General features: G+C 31.2%; 2 protein-coding genes across 2 annotated transcripts in view; one reads left to right on the forward strand and one right to left on the reverse strand.

Moving 5' to 3' along the window:
• The window catches only part of LOC141525893 (uncharacterized), a 56264-nt gene that overhangs the window by 9667 nt on the left and 23653 nt on the right, over nt 1–22944 (forward strand). The gene's annotated exons all lie outside the window — the stretch shown is intronic.
• LOC141525929 (uncharacterized) overlaps nt 1776–22944 on the reverse strand; it is a 37694-nt gene continuing 16525 nt past the window's right edge. The window contains exon 2 of the mRNA XM_074240632.1: nt 1776–6212. Within this exon, the coding sequence (XP_074096733.1) occupies nt 2811–6212 (3402 nt within the window). The 3' untranslated portion in view covers nt 1776–2810. The remainder of the gene's footprint in view (nt 6213–22944) is intronic.

Raw genomic sequence — 22944 nt, forward strand, 5'->3', positions numbered from 1 at the left:
AATAATAATAATAATAACTGTTATTATTTTTATAAATAATAATAACAATGGTTATTTATAATAATTATTACTAATAATTTTGGTTACTGGGAATTCCCAAACGCAGTTTTTATCTTAGTTTTCACTTTTCATCGGCAAGACCTGCGGTGGCTGCGTGGCGTAAGTGTAAGCTTACGTCAACAGAACTTTTGAGATCGAGTCCTCGCCCAACCAAATTTTTTTTTTTTTAATATTTTTTTTTATGTTGCTACAAACAATAATAATAATAATAATAATAATAATAATAATAATAATAATAATAATAATAATAATAATAATAATAACAATAGTTATTTATAATAATTATTGCTAATAATTTTGGTTACTGGGAATTCTCAAACGCAGTTTTGATAATAACCAAAATTATTAGTAATAATTATTATAAATAACCATTGTTATTATTATTTATAAAAATAATAACAGTTTATTATTATTATTATTATTATTATTATTATTATTATTATTATTATTATTACTTAATAATAAATTATTATTAATAACAGCGTAAAAAAGTAACAATGATTTTTTTATGAAAAAAAATTCTGTATTTTAATTTTTATTGATAAAAAAAATTTATTTTTTATATAGAAAAAAAATTAAACCTACATATTTTTAACAAAAAAGCATTATTTATTTATTTTAATAAAAATTAAAGTATAATTTTTCCCGCTGTATGTTCGGCTGAAATCGGATTCTGAGAATTTCACACCAACAGGGAGCTACTGTTGTGTGAGTTATTCCTCTGTTTCGTGTGGCAGGAGGCTTATTCCCCTCGATTCGTTCACCTTTCTCGGACTCCCTCGGCTCCGCTCGGTTTTCCGACTCACAGACAGGCATCACTTACTTGTGTGCCTGGCGCGCGCGACGCTAAAGAGGGGGTAAAAAAATCGCACGATCTGGCTGCACTGTATCGAAGTTCCTTGAAAAAAATTTTAAGATTAAAATGCGATGGGAATCGAACCTGGTCTGTCTGTGTGGAAATCTCGAACATTACCAACTGCGCTGCATGCCGTAGTTAACAGAACGAATTTAGTTTAGCTATTTAAATGATCAACAAGTATTTTATTCCAATGCATACCAATAATTCGCTTTATAGGTACTTTATTTTCTCAATTTTTATGAGTAATTAATGAATAACTAATTGAAAAACTTTCTCTAATAAAAAGGGTAAAGTTATCACCTAACTTATTCGTTTGAGAATGTTTGTTATCTCCCATAAATATTTAATAATGCCAGTAAATAAAATTTAAGAAACAGCTGATGTGATATTTAGAGGAGATTCATAGCAGAAAATTTATCATATCGGCCAAGCAACGTCTGATGATCGTTTGTCGATGCTATAAGCTTAGTAGAGCAGTTGATGGTGAACCATTCATAGGCTGATCATAAGGCGCTGATCCTTGTCCAATCATTAATAGCCTAGCGTCGAACGATACTCCGTACACAGTAAAAAATTTACGTCATTGCGTCAAAAAATTTAATGTTAAAAATTTTTGTGTTAAATATTTAACACCTTTATGTGTAAATTTAACATTTTTATGTGTAAATTCAATAATTATTATGTTAAATCAACACAAAAAAGTGTTAAATATTGAACATAAAAATTTTTAACACAAAATATTTTGACGCAAAATTTTTTACTGTGTATGGGTATGAGTTTTTAACTTGAAAAGTAATTCAGTCAATATATTTGTTAATAAAAATAAAATTTTTGTAATTTACATACAATTTTTGCATTTATTTTTCATAAGTTCTGCTGCATATATTTGTTATAAGTTCTGCAAAAAGTAAATTCATCACATCATCAGCCAAGGATAGACTGATGATCGTATGTCGTTAATAAGAGCATCGATCGGTGGCCAATGGTGTATCAGCCATAGGGCGATGATAGAGTACCGATGCTCGACCTAGCATAAGTAGCCTAGTCTTGGCCGATCATCGGTTTTTTCCGAGCATCGGTGACTTCGTATGGGCTAGCCTGTAAAAATGCAGACTGCAAAATATCTCTTTTAACTGTAGTTTCTTATCTATTGGATGATCACCATACAATCTCATTTTATATGATCTATGGCACGTCACTTTTTGCATAAGAAAAAAGTCAGGATCTAAAAATCTGGGTCGCTAAAGTTTGTGCCAGTGAATTTTATTAATTTCAAATAAAATTCATAATTATTACTAACCATAATTAATTGATATTGGAAATATAAGATGTAAAGTATTATGATAAAGTATTAGTAAAGGGAAAAAAGGTCTGTAAAATTAATAAAATTTTGCAACCTCAAAATATCGTTCTGATAACAGTAAACATATCTGTAGTATTGCGCTCCGTTTACATCGGATTTGAACAGGACTTTGCGTCAGACTCTACTAAGTCTGTGGATTTCCATAATAGTATATTTTTTTTGTATTTTAGCGAGAGGAGAAGAGTTTAGTTACTAGATTCTGATGTCACTAAAAATTCTGAGTATTTTTAGCTCTCTCTATCTATCGCGTTTATATTTTTTTCTTCCACTATTGCGAAAATTAAAAACTTTGATAATAACTGCTATAGCAGTTTTTATATATAAAAATTGATAAAAATAATTTAAGTCTCAAAAATATGCATAAAGTACTTAGTAGGATTTAATAAATTTTTCATGTTAAATCTAATTGAATCTAATTGTTTAAGCATGTTTGTTCTGCGAACTTCCAGAAAAAAAATGGAATTAATTAGGTTGACAAATGATAGAGAAAAATATTTCATCTTTAATTTATCATAATCAACATTAATACTATAAAAATTCAAAATTTATTCCATTTAATTTGAACAATTCCTTCAAATAATGTAGTCGTGCATAACTATCGGTAAAATTTCCAGCATGTTGTGTAGTAGCTAATAAAGCTAATCCAGTACACATATTTGCATCAAAACCATTTTGCTGAGTCATCAAATCTATTCTCAATGCTGCTGTTATTTTACTTTTAACTGACGATTCTACAGAATGAATTACAAATGACATAGGTGCTACTACTTCACCATTTTCACTGAATCCACACTCTTCATTTGACAGCATTTCATGAACTTGACCAGCGGCCATCCGCCCGATAACACTTTGCATACTATATAAAACTTGTGGATGTATACATTTACCACTTCTTGTCCAAGCACGGTAATAACTTAGGTCTCGAACGCATGAAACAATTGCTTTTTGACCATGTTTATTACAAAATTTCATATCGATACCAATAGGTCTCATGTATCGATAGTGAATTATTAACGTATTAGTACTTTCATTGTAATAAGATTCTATAGTTTTTTCATAGTGCGTAAATTCAACACAATAGATAACATAAAAATTATGAGTTTTCAAATTAGTTTCGACAATATTAACATTTTTGCTCTTGAAGGTTAACAGTTTTTGATTACTAGATATAACTCCAAAAATGAGACACTTATCAATTTCACGATTGATTGGTGAATACTTCACATTAAGGGATTGTAATGATTTACTATTTCTTCTACTCTTTCGACCGATATTCATATCGTTTTCATTTTTCACTGATGCATTACCTTTGTCAGATTGAAAATGAGTATGTTTTTTATCATGTGCATTATAACCAGAATCTTGAGTCATAAATTTTACAGCTAATGTTACTGAAATCAATTTATTTGGCGCATTAGCCACGAAAGTCTTATCCAATATAATACCATCTTCAATACAGCCACCACCAACATCTCCAAAAGCACAATATAATACTAGTTGATTTGTATTTCGATCAGTGTAATCGTTGCTGCATAACAAATCGAACAACTTGGTAGTATACAAATTGTAATAATCTTCACATTCTGTCATGATTTCCATGGATTTAAACATCGAAGAATTTTGAATCCTCTGTGACTTGAAAGACTTATTACACAATTTTTGAGGTGCTGTTATAGTATAACTGTTACGATTGTACTTCCGTTTCTTTCGTAGGCGTTCTGGTGATTTGCACGTTGTATCTGTACTACTGTTGTCAATTTTATTATTACTGCTGATGGTTAATGGTGTATAATTATACAGCGGTATCACTATACTGTCATTGCTGATTAAGACTCGAAGATGTTGCTTGTATTCGGGTATATTGGTTATCGTTTTCACTGTCGCCCGATGAAGCAAATTAACTTCATTTTCATCATTGTTCATAATAAGAGAGAATCGATTATCAATAAACAAATATTTAGTAGGCAAAATGGATTTTAAGAATTGTAAATAAAACTCATTGCTGGCATCTGCATGTGGATCAATCATACTGGTAATGACACCAAAAAATTCACTTCCGTCGCGTGGTATGGCTGATTGCGGTGACTTAAGTATCGTTGCATCTAACTCTTTGAAATAATTGTTAAGTATTGATTGATTATTTGGCTTAATATCCCAACTCTCAGCGTATTTTAGCCATGCAAACGCAATATGGTTTTCTCTAGCGATAGGTAATAATTTTCCTTCACCGCCATCAGAATTAGTGTTATTTTTACACAGTGATATTCTCGAATATTTTTTATTTAAGGAGAGTAGTTCATTTTCTCCATGACGTTGATAAATAATAGCACTATTGTAACCAATTGATGTAAGAAAAGCTTGGGCTTTAAATCTACTATTTAGCACATTACAGGCACCTCGTATATTATTTATTGTAACAGTACATTTTGGAGGTGGTGTTTTTAGTATAGATGATGATAATTGTCGAGCAAAACAACCAAAACGGCTGAACTGCGAGTAATTATCGAAACAGTCAGGAAACAAATTTTGTGCTTCGTATGGTGACACAAATATATTATATTTACTACTGTACTTAACTAAGACATACCCCTTGGTATATGTGAATAAATACCGATGACCTAAGCGAAAAAATGTAATCATTGGGAGTCGTCGCTTAAAAATTATCAAAGAGTTCAAAGAGTTTTCAACGTAACAATTAGTTAGAAAGCCATTGATAATAATACGTAAACCACGTGGAGTATCATATTCATGAGATTGAAATATCTCTTGTTGAATTAATTTTTCATTGATCGGAAGTGTGATAGTGACATAATGAGCAAAACTGATTGTCTCACCTGCATCTTTCATTTCTTTGCATGTTAAGTAACATATAAAGTAATCAGCATCGCGTGGGTACAGCAACGCTTTGCTATTCCTTGTCTGCCGGTTAATTGACCGTTTTGTCAAATCTAAAGTATATCGAATTTTATCATGCTTTTGACCTTCAATGTTCAAATACATGTTCGCAAAATCTTTAATTAATGTCATGTGTTTTTTCTTTGATAAAACGTAAAAAAGATTACCACTCTCGAAAATTTGTTTCAATTTCGTATGTTTGGTCATAGTTACAACTCGATAAAGAATCATAGGAGCAGTTATAATAGTTTTATTCGCTAGATCATCTATTTGTGGATAGTCTTTCAACAATAATTGAAATACATCGATGTATGTTTCTACTGTGGTATCATTACAATTATAAGGATTAACATGGTTAATGAAGTTAATCCAATTTTCGTTGTCTTTGTTCGAATCATCAGGATTTTTTTTACGGGAATTATCATTTCGATCATTTTTATCAAACTCTAAAAATGAAAAGAAACAATCATCATCAGTTGAAGTGTTATTTAGGCTTGTGCTGTCAGTGAACTCACATAAAACTTGTTCTGATTTTGATGTAGAATAGTACAGACGACATGTATTACTACTGGTTTTTACAACCCAACGTACACAACGTTCATCTTTATAACTATAAATGTGTATAGAATTTAAATTATTTGTTTGAAAATTCGGTAAAATTTTTAATGAACCATTAATGATGAAACATCCAAATACATCAGGATCTAATTCATGTTGAGGTCGTAAGTGTAAATCAATCATCGATCCAAGCATAATTGGAAAACACATATGTCGTATACGACTGTCATCATTAGAAATAATACATGCAAAATATGATTGTTTTTTGATGAAAATATTTTCGTAAAAATCGATTGGATCATAATGTCTGTGATAACATTGACAATTGAAAATTATGAAACGATTATTAAGATAATTATACAAGTGTAATGAAGATATCAACCAGAAATCATCAATTTGTAGTAGTTTCTTTTTCTTGGTCGGTAATTGTAGAGGAATGCCATCATAATTAGACGGATCTATAGTCGATCGTTGTCTCTGCAAAAAAAAATTTTTTTTTCATGGTTATTAAGAATGCTAATTCTGTACTTAGACGCTTAAAATTGCACTTATGACGTTTTTGAGTTCTTTAAGCTCAAAAATAAAATTTATATGTTACAATAAAATCCATCTATATTTGACTCATCCAGACGTCCCCACTATTGCAACACTTACGTCTCTTATGCGCAGCTCTGCACGATCAATTGCGTAGTGTACAAAAATAGTATGTAAACAACCATCTCAACCTAACCTTAAAATTCACATAGAAGTCTTGTTTAAATATAACGTATGAGTATGAAAAAATTTAAATTTTAACCGTTTCTATATTGGATTATATAAAATAAATTACAATTTATTCGTTACATTAAATTAAAGAAAATGATTTTATTCATTTTTAACATTTTGAATATAAATTTTGGATCCAAGTACAAGTATGTTTTCATTTTTATTTAATAAGAGACATATGTAATTTTTTTTGCAGTTTTTCTGTACTGGCAATATTAATAAAATCGATCTAGAGTGAGTTTCAATCTGAAAAGAATTGAATCAAATAAAAATTATCCGCTCCGCCTTCACTGCACTAAGTTTTCACGTTGTAAATTTAAATATTCCCGTCACTAACATTTAAATATGCCCGACACTAAGGTTTTTTTTTTCATAAGTCGGAAAAAAACTTGTCGTGGGAGATACGATCGTCTAATATAGAGAGAGAATTCGGTCAAACATAGAGGCAGGTCTAGTATAGAGGGGTCAAATATAAAGGGATTCCACTGTATTTTGAGCTCTCCGGTTGGCAGCGTTCAACGCACTTTTTTAAGAATCACAAAGAATCTTTAAGTATAAATTAATCGAGCTAGGAACTTTGGAGTGATTCCGAAAAAACACTCTTTTCGGTTTACTCTCATGAACGCTAACTCACAAACGAATCAACCGATTTTGATTGGGCTAGTAGCGGTCGACGTGGTTTTTTGATATTAAGATCTGATGTTTTTTAAATTGATCGGTAGAGCCGTTCAAAAATTTTTTTAAAAAAACCACATTAAGAAAAGATTTTTTTTGGTAGCTTTTTGAGATTTCTCAAAATCTACCCGCCTGACTCGGTCCAAATTGTATTCAAAATCTAAATCCAGTTATGCCCTTTCAAGGACACTAACCGCAATTAAATCGGTCAAGCCGTTCAACTCTTTTTGGCAACAAGTCGTTGCAGTGAACAGTCGCACTTGTGACATTCATTAAAATTATCTAATATGCTCCAACCATCTGAGCCAATAAATACAACGGTTGCTAAGAGCCACTTCTTTGATGAAGTTTTCCTATTATCTCATTGCGGATACCAGGACATTCCAGGATATCCATTACCTGTCAAGTAAGACGAACAATGAACCAAGTTACAACTTCATCGAAGGAGGACCATGGATATCCCGACGCAGGAGAATCTCACTAAAAACTCGCGAGATGTACGTGGTAATCCCTTAAAATAACTTTCGTCCAGTATACAATAAATAATGCCATTTTTACTTTGCTACGTTCTCCTGAGCGTCTAATTGTATAGAGTAATGTTGAGTTTTGTTATTTGTGGGAGTGAATAAATCTCTCTAATTTTATAAATTGATGAATTTTTTTTTTTTTTTTTTTTTTTTTTGTAAAATAATAACTCAACCTCTCTCCCTCTCAGCCTATCTTATCCTAGTGACCAGGAGTGAAAACTCCCACGTCCCTGAAGGAGCTAGTCGTGGTAAAAAGAACTTAGGACCAGGGGTCTGAGTTCGTTTAGGTATTCTTGTCCATTGGTGGCACCAGGCTGACGTGTTAGGTAAAGGGTAGTCGTCTCCAGAAGGTCACCAACCTGGAAAAGATTTTCCTCTTATACTTTGGATTTTTCATTGATTGACCAAAGCTAGGTTACTCAATTTTGGCTCAAGTATAGGTTGCCATTCAACAGCCATGGCTAGGTTCCCCAGCCTTGGCTCAGGCTCGTGTAATCATTAGGCTGGCCAAGGTTTGGTTACCTAGTCTCGGCCCAAGATTGGGTCCTCTCGCCTTAGGTATTCTACGACGAACCAGTCATTTTCATCAGATCTTGACGTTTTGAGGTCCCAGGAAGCTTCCCTGACTATCCCCGCAATGGTGTCTGTATGGGTGACATCACTCACATTGGAACAGGTCACGCAGCCGTCATAACAGCATGTAGGTTCAGCTCTAACAGTATGCATGTCGTGACTACGAGCGTTGATGGTACTGTTACCATTTGGAAAAATTCTTTTGACGATTTCGCGGACTTCAGAAGTGTCAAAAGTAATTCTAAGAAATCTAGAAGCAGTCATGAAGATTCGATTTCTCGGCAAAGTTACCCGAGAGAAGAAAATGTCAGAAATATGAGCCTCAAATCTGTATCTTCGATTGATAGTATTCGGACTGTTTATAAAGGTATAAATGTTTAACTTTCTGCTTAGAAAATTGAAAATTTTCCACTAAAAAGAAGTTATTGATTTCGGCCCGACTTTCGAAAGTCGGTTTTTCATCGGATCTTCACGTTTTCAGATTTCAGGAGCCATTCTGACTATTTCCTCCAAGGTGTCTGGCCATGTGTGTGTGTGTGTGTGTGTGTGTGTGTGTGTGTGTGTGTGTGTGTGTGTGTGTGTGTGTGTGAGTAAATAAATTTTATGTCGTACGGTTTCTTAAAAACGAATCAACCGATTGAATGTTACGAAACATCATTCGAAAGGGCTTATCAGAACTTAGATCTGATTAGATTTAAGAGTTAATCCATCAAGTCATTTTGAAAATATTTAAAAAAACAAAACCAGAAAAAACTTTGAATGTTTATACATTTATTTAAAATAACTTTAAGACATGTGAAAAAAACTTAGGAAAACGGTTGACCCTGAAGGCCATCCCTGCAACTTCCCGTTACTTTCGTAATTAAGCGCTCGAAATTGCACTTATTATTATTTGAGCTCTTCGAACTCAACAATCTAATTTTCGTGTAGTTTTGAGCTTTTCGAGCTCCAAAGTTTGATAGGAGTTTAATAAATCACTATTTTTTTAATTTTCAAACCGCAATAACTTTTGAATGAATGAACCGATTTTTACGCGGTTAGCGGCATTCGACGCAGTTTTTCAAGTTCTATGATATACTTTCAAACACAAATTGATTAGACCAGAAATTTTGGTGTAATCCGAAAAAAAAAACACTTTTTGTCGATTTTTTTCGTCAACCATAACTCACGAATGAATCAACCGATTTTGACCGGCTTGGTGGCGATCGACGTGATTTTTCGATGTTAAGAGCTGATTAGTTTTTGAAATTGATCGGTCGAGCCGTTCAAAAGTTATGAGAGGTTTACATACATCCACACACATACACACACACACAGACTTGACGAAATATTCGAGGCTCTAAAATTAGAAGATCCTGTCGCGGTTAACTCTTTAACGCTGAAATGGCCCTAAGTGACCCGCGTGGCACCGGAGTAGGGAGCGTGTAAATCAGACGTAAAAGAAGGCGTTTCACTAAGAGTGAGGGAAACGCCCAGAAACGGTAACCAAATATATCGAGAAATTATTCCAGAAATATCTGGAACCTTTTGCCCACAGAATGAAATCCCTTGAGTCAAGTGTAGAAGGTATCAGGTCGGAATTAAATAAATTCTCAGATCAGAGTAAGACAGCTACTAGACAATTGGAAAAAAGAATCAGTGAAGTTGAAAATAAAATTAGATCTGGACTCGATATAGCAGTTTCACCGGATAGTATTATAACAGAAATTACGGAACGTAATTTAATACGGAACGAAAGCTCACAAAATCCTCGGGTACATCCTCAGATCCGGGGAAGATTTTAAAAATAACCTCACACTAATTCATCTTTTCAACTCCTTGGTCAGGCCGATCCTTGAATACGGGTCAATAGTATAGTCTCCTGCTACGAACGAAATGACAGCTAAAATAGAAAAAATCCAACGCAAGCTCTGCAAATATATCGCATACCGTCTACATTCAAGGAATACTGATGATATTTACAGTCAACTTAGAATAAATAGTCTACAGAGTCGGAGACAGTGTGCTGACTTAATCCATTTCTACAAAACAATCAATGGATTTATCGATTTCCCTGAAATCTTAGAACAGTTCAGTTTTATCTGCTCAAGACCAGATCGAAGGTCTCGAAGATTGCTGTACACAAAACAAACTACAAAAAGCTACGTATGTCATGGACCATTAAACAGGATTGCGAATCTAGTTAATGATCACTGTACCGAGTTAGATTGTAACCAGGGTGTTTCGCCCAGGTCCAGTTGGTCACCCCTTTCTTTCTTAGAAAGGGCGCCACTGGGATTTTAGACACGGTGTCCCAGAAACCGGGGTAGCATGAGAGGGGAAAGATAGGGTCGTGAGAAGTCCGAGAGGACTGTAAATAATACTGAGAAAAATTATTTATAACAATTAAAATGGTTTATTCAATTATATTACAAAACTTAACAACTTAACTTATAAACTAACTTAATTGTGAGAACCTCTCACCTACGCTGGTCCTTGCCAATTATTCTTACAACTATCTTGTTGCGGAATTACACATTTGTAATTACCGCAATTTGCTGAGAGTGACCGAGGTGCTGCTACAAACGCGCCCTCAGGTGCTCAACATAAACTCGAACCCGGTTGCGCAGTAAATCTCCAAAACACGTGCAAGTAACCACGTGGTGATATATATTGGTGCATCAAATTCAACATCAAGTGCAACCAGGATCATCAATCAACCCAACTCAATCAAGAAGACCTTTCTCAAGCTCAATATCAACATCGCAAACTCAGGTATTGATTTATTCAATATTCAATGTACTCTGTGATCACACCAGATCCAACCTATACTCATGTTACTATCTCACTCTTACTCATTACCACATGGCGTCCCCATGCTGACACATACACACTCATACCGTCTTATAACATCATTGCAAAACAGCCACCTTTGACTCTCGCCTAGCAACACATCACCAAAATATATTGTCATGACTTCAAGTCTATTATTAGACCACTACTCATCATCTTATGCCCCATTATGTGGAAAATGCCGCATTGCGGGTGTTGCTTGGTGGGGTCAGTCGTGACTGTTATATATACACTTACACAGGCTCTAAGGGCCAGATACTGTTCAGATCTTCAAAGATTGTCACCAAATACTCATACTCATCCGAGATTAAACTGAGGTGGCCTCTCAGTTCACTCATCAAACTCATCAGAGATCGTTAGAAATCATCAAGTGATTCAACTCAGTGCAATCAATATTAATTAATAACTGTGAAGTGCATTTATTAATACGAATCTACAGATTCAAGAACTCAACATGTGTAAAGATAAAACTCATAATCATCCACGCTCTTTGAATTGTCGCGTCATAATTTCATTCCTTGTTTTGTGACGCCTTTCATGAACTCATCTTTATTACAACCATTATATTTAGTACATTCTGTGGTCAACAATTTGTGTTCTGTCTTGCATCTAGAGACCCACGCAATCAATCAAGCTCTATAGTTTTAAGGCTCATTCGCTCACACTGTGAAGGTTAATCGTATTGTTAATTGATTAATAATCCAGTGACTCTAACTTATACAGCTCATCCAATTAATCATTACTGTGAACTCTCCAGACTCAAGCTCAAACTCTCACTACACTTGCATTCATTCACTCTATTAATCATTACACTCAGTCAATCCAATTTATACGCTCATACTATGACTATTAATTAAGTGTAATTAATTAATCGTCTGGTGACCTAATTCTACAACATTACTCATATTTCTCGCTCATAATTGCTAGTGTTAATTACATTGTAAGTTAATTAACAGTTCAATTGAAGATCAACTTTCTACAACTCATGCTCAGTCTAATTAATATGCATTAATCAATACAACTCAATTAACTCAACTCGCTCGTACTCATAACTCAGCATAGCAATTCAATGCTATAATAATTGTTCAAGTGCTCATAGTGATCATAGTTTATTTAATGCTCAACTTTGTAATCTAAGAATGACTGTGATTTATTTGTAATATATGACTATAACCACGAATTGTGTCTTCTCCATCTTTTAACACCTAGTCCCGGCAAATAAATATTTAATGTTAAGACTATTATCTTACATATCTAAATATCAATTTTCTTTATCCCTCGTCACTCCGACGGAATACCTTAAAATATGAAAATTTTCTCGTCAACCTGACGGAATACCATAAAATACCAAAATTACCTCGTCAACTCGACGGAATACCAATTTACCTATTCCCGACTGCGCCCCCGACTCAGGCGTCTACGCAGCGGTTTCCTAACTTAATCCGTTGTACCCCCGACTCGGGCGTCTATACAACGTTTCTTAATAACTCACTAAATTCCATACAACCGATCGTCCACCGGACGCTAACTTAATACCCACTTTTTTCTAATTACTCAAATTTCTCCGAATTACTAATTATCTAAATTCCTGGAATTTTACGCTTAACAATTCTTTAATACAAAATATCAAATTCACTAATTTAATTCATTATCAAAATTTATCAACCAAAATTTCTCAACTAAATTTTATTTATTCTATTAACTCACTACCCTTGCAACCTTCACCTCACTCTGGAATCACTCTGTATTCAGAGTCAGAGTGAAATCATATTGAAACCAGTGTGGATCCAGAGTGGTTTTGTGCATTTTTTCCAGAGTCAAATCACAGTGAATCCAGAATGATCCCAGAGTGAATTCAGTAATCCCAGAGTGAATTCAGAGTAATCTCAGAGTGAATTCAGAGTAATCTCAGAGTAAATTCAAAATGAAACTAGAGTGTTTTCAGAATGTCTTGAAAATGTTTTCAACGTGGGTTTAGCGCTTTTCAGAGTAAATTCGAATAATTCTCAATTTTGTCCTTAGTATATTTATGATAACTTTAACACGAGTGTAGTGTATTGAGTTTTTATAATTTACCTAATTATATTAACAGTTAGACGACAAATGGTTAATAAATTGATAATCATATAGCATTTTTCGACTACATAATTAACAACCATTTCATTCTACAAAATAAGAGATAACCCTGATAAAACGAAATGATTTGAAATGATTCAAAATGATTAATTTTTTAATCATTTTTAATCGTACCAAATCATTTAAATCATACCTGATATTTCACAGTTAATCATTATGAATCATTTTAAATACAAATCTATTGACAGGATAAGAAATGATTTGGTATGATTAAAAATTTTTAATAATATTAAATCATTTCTAATCATAAAATACTCTGTGAATTTCTGTCCCCTGGTATGATTAAAAATGATTCAAGTATGATTCAAAATTTTTAATCATACCAAATCATTTCTAATTATAAAATACTCTGTGAATTTCTGTCCCATGGTATGATTAAAAATGATTCAAGTATGATTCAAAATTTTTAATCATACCAAATCATTTCTAATCATAAAATACTCTGTGAATTTCTGTCCCATGGTATGATTAAAAATGATTCAAGTATGATTTAAAAATTTTAATCATACCAAATCATTTCTAATCATAATATACTCTGTGAATTTCTGTCCCCTGGTATGATTAAAAATGATTCAAGTATGATTTAAAATTTTTAATCTTAACAAATCATTTCTAATCATAAAATACTCTGTGAATTTCTATCTCTTGGTATGATTAAAAATGATTCAAGTATGATTTAAAAATTTTAATCATACCAAATCATTTCTAATCATAAAATACTCTGTGAATTTCTGTCCCCTGGTATGATTAAAAATGATTCAAGTATGATTTGAAATTTTTAATCTTAACAAATCATTTCTAATCATAAAATACTCTGTGGATTTCTGTCCCCTGGTATGATTAAAAATGATTCAAGTATGATTTGAAATTTTTAACCATAACAAATCATTTCTTATCATAAAATACTCTGTGAATTCCTGTCCCCTGGTATGATTAATAATACACCGGCACACAAAAAAATAAAAGTTGTCTGTGCATTGGACGCGACACATATATTCTCATGTATTTTGACCCGCTCAATCCGAATCCGAGGTCCGTTTGACCCGTATACCTTCAAATTTTCGAGAAAACCTTAAAAAACCGTGAAAAATGACTTAAATTCGGGGTTTTAGTAGTATAAAAAATTTTTTTGATCCAAATAAAGCCTGATGAAACAGAATGATTTGATATGATTAAAAATGATTAAAAAATAAATCATTTACAATCATTTTATATAATCTAAATCATTTTCTAAATTTCACCAATAATCATCATTATAATCATTCTTAATAATAGAATAAGAGCATGATATAAAATGATTAAAAATGATTAGAGATTTTTAATCTTTATAAATCATTTCAAATCATCAAAAAATACTCAAATTTTTGTCGCAAGTTATGATTAAAATTGATTCGGTTAGTATTAAAACTTTTTAATCATTTCAAATTCTTCTTAATTGTTAAATTATGTTAGAATTTTTTTACTCGTTATTATTGAAAATGATTTCATTAGTATTAAAAACTTTTAATCATTTCAAATCATTTTTAATCGTCAAATAACGTTCGAATTTTCGTTATTTATTATGATTTGAAAGGATTCTGTTGTTATTAATAATTTGAAATCATGATAAATCATTATTAACCATAAAATATTTTCTGAATTTGTGAGACCACTTATGATTGAAAATAATTCGGTTAGTATTAAAACTTTTAATCGTTTTAAATTATTTTTAATTGTTAAATACTGTTAGAATTTTTTTAATCGTTATTATTGAAAATTTCATTATTCGTATTAAGAATTTCGATGGTAAATTGTTTGTATTGCAGAAATTCCGATTAAATTAAATAAATTGATAAAATCATCCATGGTCAATATTAAAATTATTTTAACTGCTTTAGAATTGTGTACAATACTATGAAAATTTATTTATTTTTATTTGAAATCTTAGGAAATTACTTTCCTCGGCTAGAAATATATCTGAGTGAAGACTGAATTTAAAATATTTCGACTTGTAATCGTTGTTCATAATCTACATAGAATTTTCTTCACTGTTAATTTTACTCTAAACAGAATTAATGGCCGAAAAATTATTATTTTTCTATTCCTGCCTTGTATTTTTACAATGTATCTTTGCCTTCAAGGTTTATCAGTCATTGAAAAAAAAAATTTCGCTCACGCAAGTAAAAAAAATTATATATATTTCTGTAATAATCACGAAAAAATTTTTACTGATTATAAAAAAAATGGAAAACGGTCGACCCTAGAGGCCATCCCTGCAACTGCAACTTTTCGCTCATCCCATATATATATATATATTATTACGTTTTTTAGCTGTTCAAACTCAAAAATCCGACAGCCCACGGAAAAAAATGATATGTTAAAATTACAGTAATATAGCTGCAAAATTTACATTATTAGTAAAATGTTAATTTTACAAGAAAAAACTCTAAAATTTTTAAAAATAAAAGTGTAAAAATTACAAAAATTCGATTTATAACTTTAACAAGAATAAGCTGTCAAATTTACTAAATAAGTAGATTAAAATAATACTAGTTACTTACTTAATATCCACAAAATAATAAATGTTATTCTTACAATAATCAATCGATAGTAAAGATTGTTCTACACGGAAAGAAAACTATGGGAACTGTTTCCATAATTATAAGAACTGTTACCATAATTATGGGACAATTCCAATACCTATAGGAATGGTTCCCATAATGATAATGGAATGGTTCCGATAATTATAGGAATGATTCTTATACTGTCATGGGAACCATCCTATATAATTTTGGTAACTATTCGAAAGGGCTTTACTAAACTCAAATTTACTGTAAGCTTGAACCAATTCAGACCGATAGATTTTGAAAAATACTCGTTTAGAAAATTGAAAAATCTACACGAATATTTTTTTTTTTTTACTAAGAAATTCAAAATTGAGTTTTTTTATATTTCAAAGTAAAAGAAATTAACAATAAAAGATTTGTAACATTTTAAATTGTTAAAATTTTTACAAATATATAAAATATGTAAAAGATTGATGTGGATACTCGAATGAAAGGTATCGATGCCTGTAACATCGGGATGCCCTGATTAAAAAAAAGTATTTAAAAAAAAGTTTGCTTTTTTTTCATGTAGATATTATATTTTGCCAGCTGTAATATTTGCATTTAAAAAAATGTAAAGTTAACATCTTTTCAAATGTATGTTTAACATTATTGATTTCACAGTGCAATTTAATAAAACACTATTTGATAAATTTTCAAATTGCGATAACTTTTGAATGGATGAACCGATTTTCACGTTCCTGGCGGCAATTGACGCGGTTTTTTGAGTTCTAAAAATCTTTCCATTGCATCAAAGACGATCCTATCAGAAATGTCGGAGTTACGTTAAAAAAACACTTTTTTTTATTTTCTTGGGTTCACGATATCTTCCGAACGAATCGATTGATTTTGACCAGATTGGTCCCAATCGACGTGGTCTTGTAAGCTTTAAAGTTATTGAACTTGATTTTTTAGTTTTTGAACTTTAGTTTTTGAACTTGATCAATTGAGCCGTTTAAAAATAATTACAAAAAAATCACATTTCAAAAAATTTTTTTTCTTCGTTTTTTTGAGATTTTTCAAAAACTATCGGTCCGAATCGGTTCAAATTCTCAGGAAATCTAAGTTCAGCAAAGACTTTTCGAATGCTGCCAACTATTATTGGATCGCTCAAGCCGTTCAAATGTTATAAGCGGGTTACACACATCTACACACACACACACACACACACACACACACACACACACACACACACACACACACACACACACACACACACACACACACACACACACACACACACACACACACACACACACACACACACACACACACACACACACACACACACACACACACACACACACACACACACACACACACACACACACACACACACACACACACACACACACACACACACACATTCATACAGACATACAGATATTATAGCTAAAATTTTTGAAGAAGCTTCCTTGGACCTCAAAACGTCAACATCCGTTGAAAACTAGATTTTCGAAAAAAAAAAAAAAAAGAGAATGGAACCAATAATTACCTGAATTTAAAAAATTTTCAATTTTTTTTAACGGAAAGTGAAAAATAAATAAAAATTATTTGTTAAAGTATTTGAAAGTATTATGAATATGCTTAATAATTACTGATAATTTTCATTAATACTTTTTGTGATTTGAAATAATTATATATTTTTAACTAAATCGAATTATTTTTTTAGACCTAACAATGAATGAAAATTTTAATTTATTTCACATCATTTTCAATCATATTTTTATAATTAAAAATGATGAAATATTTCTAATAGTTTTAAATCATTTTCAATCATATATTTATAAATAAAGATCATTTGAAATGATTAAAAATTTCTAATCATTTCAAATCATATTCTTATGATTAAAAATGATTTAAAATGATTCAAAATTTTTAATCATTACAAATCATATTCTTATGATTAAAAATGATTTAAAATGATTCAAAATTTTTAATCATTTCTAATCATTTCGTTTTATCAGGGAACAAATTTTGTAATTTGAAAATACTTTCAATTAGTTAAAGGTCTATTTTTATCTTTATTATATTAAATTATGAAGTCAACAGGTGAATTTAGTATTATACATTATTAATTGGTTCCCTATTTAAAAATTTTTAAATGTTATGAATTTTTGTATGACTTAAAAAGATTTTATTTTGAAAATACTAGAAATTCACATAGGGATCAGTTTGATCCCGGGAAAAAAAAATTATATATAATTCTATAGAACCATATATAATCTATATATGATTTCATATAATTTATATATAACTATATGTCTTTACATGTATTTGTTTTTAATATTTGATCGAGCTAAATTTTAAATTATTTTAATTTTAAATTATTAAAATTTAACCAATTAAATAATTGTCTTCGAATAAATTAATTTATTAATAGTTAATAAATCTTTTTATCAGTGTATATTGATAATTAATAATTTACAAACGAAATAAAAAATTTTGTTCATTACGCATTGATCGTGTATACGATTTGCATTACTTGTAGTTGTTAAAAACCCTGATATTCAAGTAATTCTCATCGGTAAACTGGTAAAGAATTAGTCTTTCAAGCGTCAGGTCCCAGATTCGATTCCCGAGCGTAACAGTTGTTTTTTATTTGATTCCACTCTGGCTTTAGTCTGGGTTCACTCTGGTTCCACTTTAATTTAATTCTGAGTTTACTTTGATTCCACTCTGGCTTTAGTCTGGGTTCACTCTGGTTTCATGCTGGAAAATAGGCACAAAACCACTCTGGAACCATCATGATTCCATAACGTTTCCAGAATTTTTTCAGACTGATTTCAGAATGATTTGAAAGTCGCAAGGGATATTATATTAAATTCATTAAACAATTTTTCCAATAAATTAATTCACTAAATTTACTAAATTGAGTAAATTCAGCCCAATGGCCTAGAATTAATTTTACAAAGTTCCAAATTTCAAATTCTACAAATTCAACAAGCCTCATTAAATATTCAAACAACATATATTCTAGAATGATCTTGACTATCCTAATTTACACAATTGCTTTGTATTTCAAATTTTATCGACATAATTTTAAGTAAATAATTTCTCATAACTAAAAGACTTGTAACAAACGAAATAAATGACATTGATGAATAATTTACGTACAAAAGAATCTACTAATTTAAAAATGACATCTGAGACAATAACGATCATTAATTGACAACATTTTATAATAGTTAATTCGGCCTCTCAATTTACAAATTCAAGCTTGGTCTGAAATAATTGTAATAATATTATCTGACTTAACTTTTTCAATTCTCCAAACGTCGACTGATGTCTTGGTGGAAACTGGCGAAATCAGCGGCTGGTTGGTATCTCTCTCTCGTCTCCAATGAACTATCTGACTCCAAGTAAAGGGTTTCCAAATTCCGAGTTATACATTGACTTTCTTCTTGATGGTTCTAAATCTCGATGACAGAATTCACAACACAGCACTATACTGACTTATTTGTTTTGTCAAAAGCCTCACTGGCTCAAAAAGCCTCTATGTTTCTTTTGCCGGCTTTTTTATATCCCTCAACTCCAAGTTCTCGAACTTTCCTATTGTCAACCCCGCTTTGTTTTCGGAGACAGCAGTGGGGACTTTCGATTTGCACGCCCGGTGACAAGTCTGAACTACTTGTCAAAAATCGAACGGTAAGGGAAAGCCCTTATTTATCGTGGCGTCAATAAGGTGGTCGATAACGACCATGGGAAGTTCAGTTTTCCCTGTCACAAGATTACTTTGGTGGTTCACTATCCTCCTTTACATCAAATGTAAAAAACTAACTACTACTCTACTAGTCTGTGCAATAATTTCTTTATAGTTATTAAGTACATGCATAAATATAAAGCTATCTTATCAATTAATTCTTATAATTTTCTAATAAAACCTCAAATGTATAAAGCCAATTGGCGTGAATTCGCTCTTGAAATAAATAAATACATAAGAGCTAAATGGTTCTCCAAAGGCGATGAGAATTTAGTTAAATTATTTTATGGTGGTTGGCCGTTTGTTTCTTTGCAAAGTCGTGCTAAAATTATTCAAACGTTAGCTTGTAATTTGAAGAAAGTTATTGCTGGAAACTTTTACAGTGATCTGATGTCTTTAATGTATGGGGAAAAGCAAGCTCATTCTTTGCTGACTGCCTGCCCAGAACCTTTTATTTGGCGATGTTTTACCGAACGAAAAATTCGACTTAGTAACAGACTCATAAGATTTTTATTTTATAAATATCCAAAGCTCGTGATCAATTATGTGAAATTTTCCTTAAAATAATAACAGACACCTTGAAAGGACTTATCACCTATCGATATCAACTGATATATTTTGGTATTTGCACGCAATCAAACTCAAACTTCTACTAAAAATCTTGTTTTTCGCGTATTTTCTAGAACACAGTGAAAAATTTTGTGTCATTGTGTCAAAAATCATAGTTAAAAATCATCGTTTTGGCATGAAAAATCAAAAACTTTATGCTTAAGACGATATTTTCAATGAAAATTGTACATCTGAAATTAAAAAAGGGATAGAAATTGATACTTCATACGAAACAAATTAATTTTAAAAATAGAACTACATTTTTTAGTTCTATAAAATTTTTTTTCCAGACTGGAAAAAACATTTAAGTTTTAATCTTTTTCTAGGCGAAATCAGACATGATCAAACATGGACAGGTATGACCAAGCCTGAGCGTATTCAGATATGAACAGGCATGATCATGTCTAATTTTAGGCCTAATCATATATGAACAGGCATGGTCAGGTCTGATCATTTTTTCCCGGAAATGTAAAAATTGTCCAAAAATTGATCTGTACGATGTTTTTGAAGATAATAATATTAATGAACTGACGCATCATTGTTGGATTTTAAAACCACGGACAACTCTTGAAACTTTAACAGTGATAACATCAGAATTTATCAATAATTTTTGCGGAAGAATTACGGAACTTTGGCTTCATGCTTTCATTGCGAAATCGTAAGCAAGATTCATGAAATCTGTTAGTCTCTTAGAACTGATGAATTTCTTGTAGTTTATAATTTTACTGAAAACTACCCGATTAGAAATTACTTCGGGAATACCCAGAATATATATCTGGACCCTATTGGGTTCCAAGGAGGCATTCCCAATAGGGAAATTTCTATGAGGGCCCAATCAGTTCCCAATTGGGAAATCCTCAGAAATAATTCATTAATTTGTAATTAGTTTTTCCCATTCAGGCTCTGTGTGGGACGTAATTGGGAATTCCCAAAACAACAGTAAAAAATTTTAACCAGTTTTTCCCAATTGGGATCTGCATTGGGCCTCAATGGATAAACCGAAGATAAAAAGTAAAAGTTTTGGTCAGTTATTCCCAATTGGGCTCTGCATTGGACCTCAATGGGAAAGCCCAAGATAAAAAGAATTGTTTTGGTTAGTTTTTTCCTGATTGGGATCTGTGTGGGGCCTCAGTGGGCAATCCTAACGTGAAAATTAAATGCTTCGAGTGAAAATAAAAGAGGAAAAATTATTTTTTCCATGGTATTTGTGATCGGTAAGTGACTAATAAAATTATTTTAGATCAAATGATTTATTAATTTTATGTTTTGAAAGTTGTAATTAAAAAAAAAAATGTATTCTAGTATTTTAATTAAAATGAAGAATTCAGTACTTCTGCGCATGTGCCGGTAAAAGTTAGTATTACGAAGCTCAGTCTCCCGACTAGAAATTACTTTGGGATTACCCAGGGTATACATCTGGATCTGATTGGGTCCCGAAGAGGCATGCCCAATGGGGAAATCCCTATAAGGGCCTAATTAGCCCTCAGTTGGGAAATCCCAACGTAAAATCAAGAATTTTTATTAAGTTTTTCCCAATAAGGTCCTGAGTGGAACTTAAGAGGGATAACCTAACGAAAAATAAAAATAAAATTGCTAAGTTCTCCCAAGTGAGACCTGTATGGGACCGAAGATGATTTTCTCAACGTAATGTAAATATTGCATCAATGGGCTTTCCTAACTGGGCTCGTAGTAGAACCCAATTAGGTTAACCCAAACTGTGAATAGATACATGAAGAAATAATCTTTAAATTTAGGCAGTCGTTTATTTATATAAAAAATTAATCGCCCAAAGATGTGTGAGTTTATATTATTAGAATATATTTGTCATAAATTAATTAGAAATAAAAATAAAAATTATTTGTTGAGAATAGAAAAGAATTAGAGAAAAATTCATCCAACATTGAAAAAAAAATTTTTTTTTGACACAAGAATTTTCACTTATTCCAACAAAATTAATTCCCTTGCTTCAAGAAATACATATCTAGATCCAAAGAATTTATTTAAGTCAAGAAAATCTTGTTTTAAGAAAATTCTGCCTCTTGCTACAAAAAAATTTAGTTCTTGATAGAAGTAAATTTTCATTAATATTTTTATTGATTAACATGTCAAATGGGAAGATTTTTTCTCAGCTAAATTAGGTGGCGCTGTTCCCCTAAGGTATCTAAAAATCTTGATCAACGATAAAAATTTTTGTATCAAGTATTTATGATGATTTGAATTAATAAAAATTACTTCCACCAAGAATAGAATTTCGAGAAAAATTTTACTTCGAGCAACAAGCTTCGGTCTTCTTTCCGGTACCCAAAAATTTTCTTGAGCCAAGAATTTTGTTCTCTAGTCAAGAAATTTTTCTTTCTGTGCTGATTAAATCCAAATACTGAGTTTTTAGACTGAAATACATTTTAATGTTACTGAAACAAAATTCATACTCCAAATTTTTTTTCTCAGTATGAAAAGAAATTTTAATTGAAAACAAATTTTCATTATCGGTATTTTTCATAATTAAATTTTTATCCATATAAAAAAATTTTTTAAATAATATGCATTTCAACAAAATTTTAATCTTGAAAATAAAAGTTCTTTATATTAGCATAAAGAGGATCCCAAATCAAATCGGACAGTTTTAAGGAATTTTATTTTTGATTCTTTCAATTTTTTTGGATTTTTCAGTCAAGTTTTTTTTTTATTTTAAAATTTTCTATTTAATTTATACAAAAATTGTATTTTCACGCCAGAAAAGTGAATAAATAAAAAAAACAATTTGTAAAAGCTTGAACATAGCATGAATAATGTGTCAGTTAACC

The sequence above is a fragment of the Cotesia typhae genome, unplaced genomic scaffold (assembly GCF_013202065.1).
Source record: "Cotesia typhae breed Kobodo isofemale line unplaced genomic scaffold, CoteBio_Ctyphae contig_28, whole genome shotgun sequence".
Classification (NCBI taxonomy): Eukaryota; Metazoa; Arthropoda; class Insecta; order Hymenoptera; family Braconidae; genus Cotesia; species Cotesia typhae.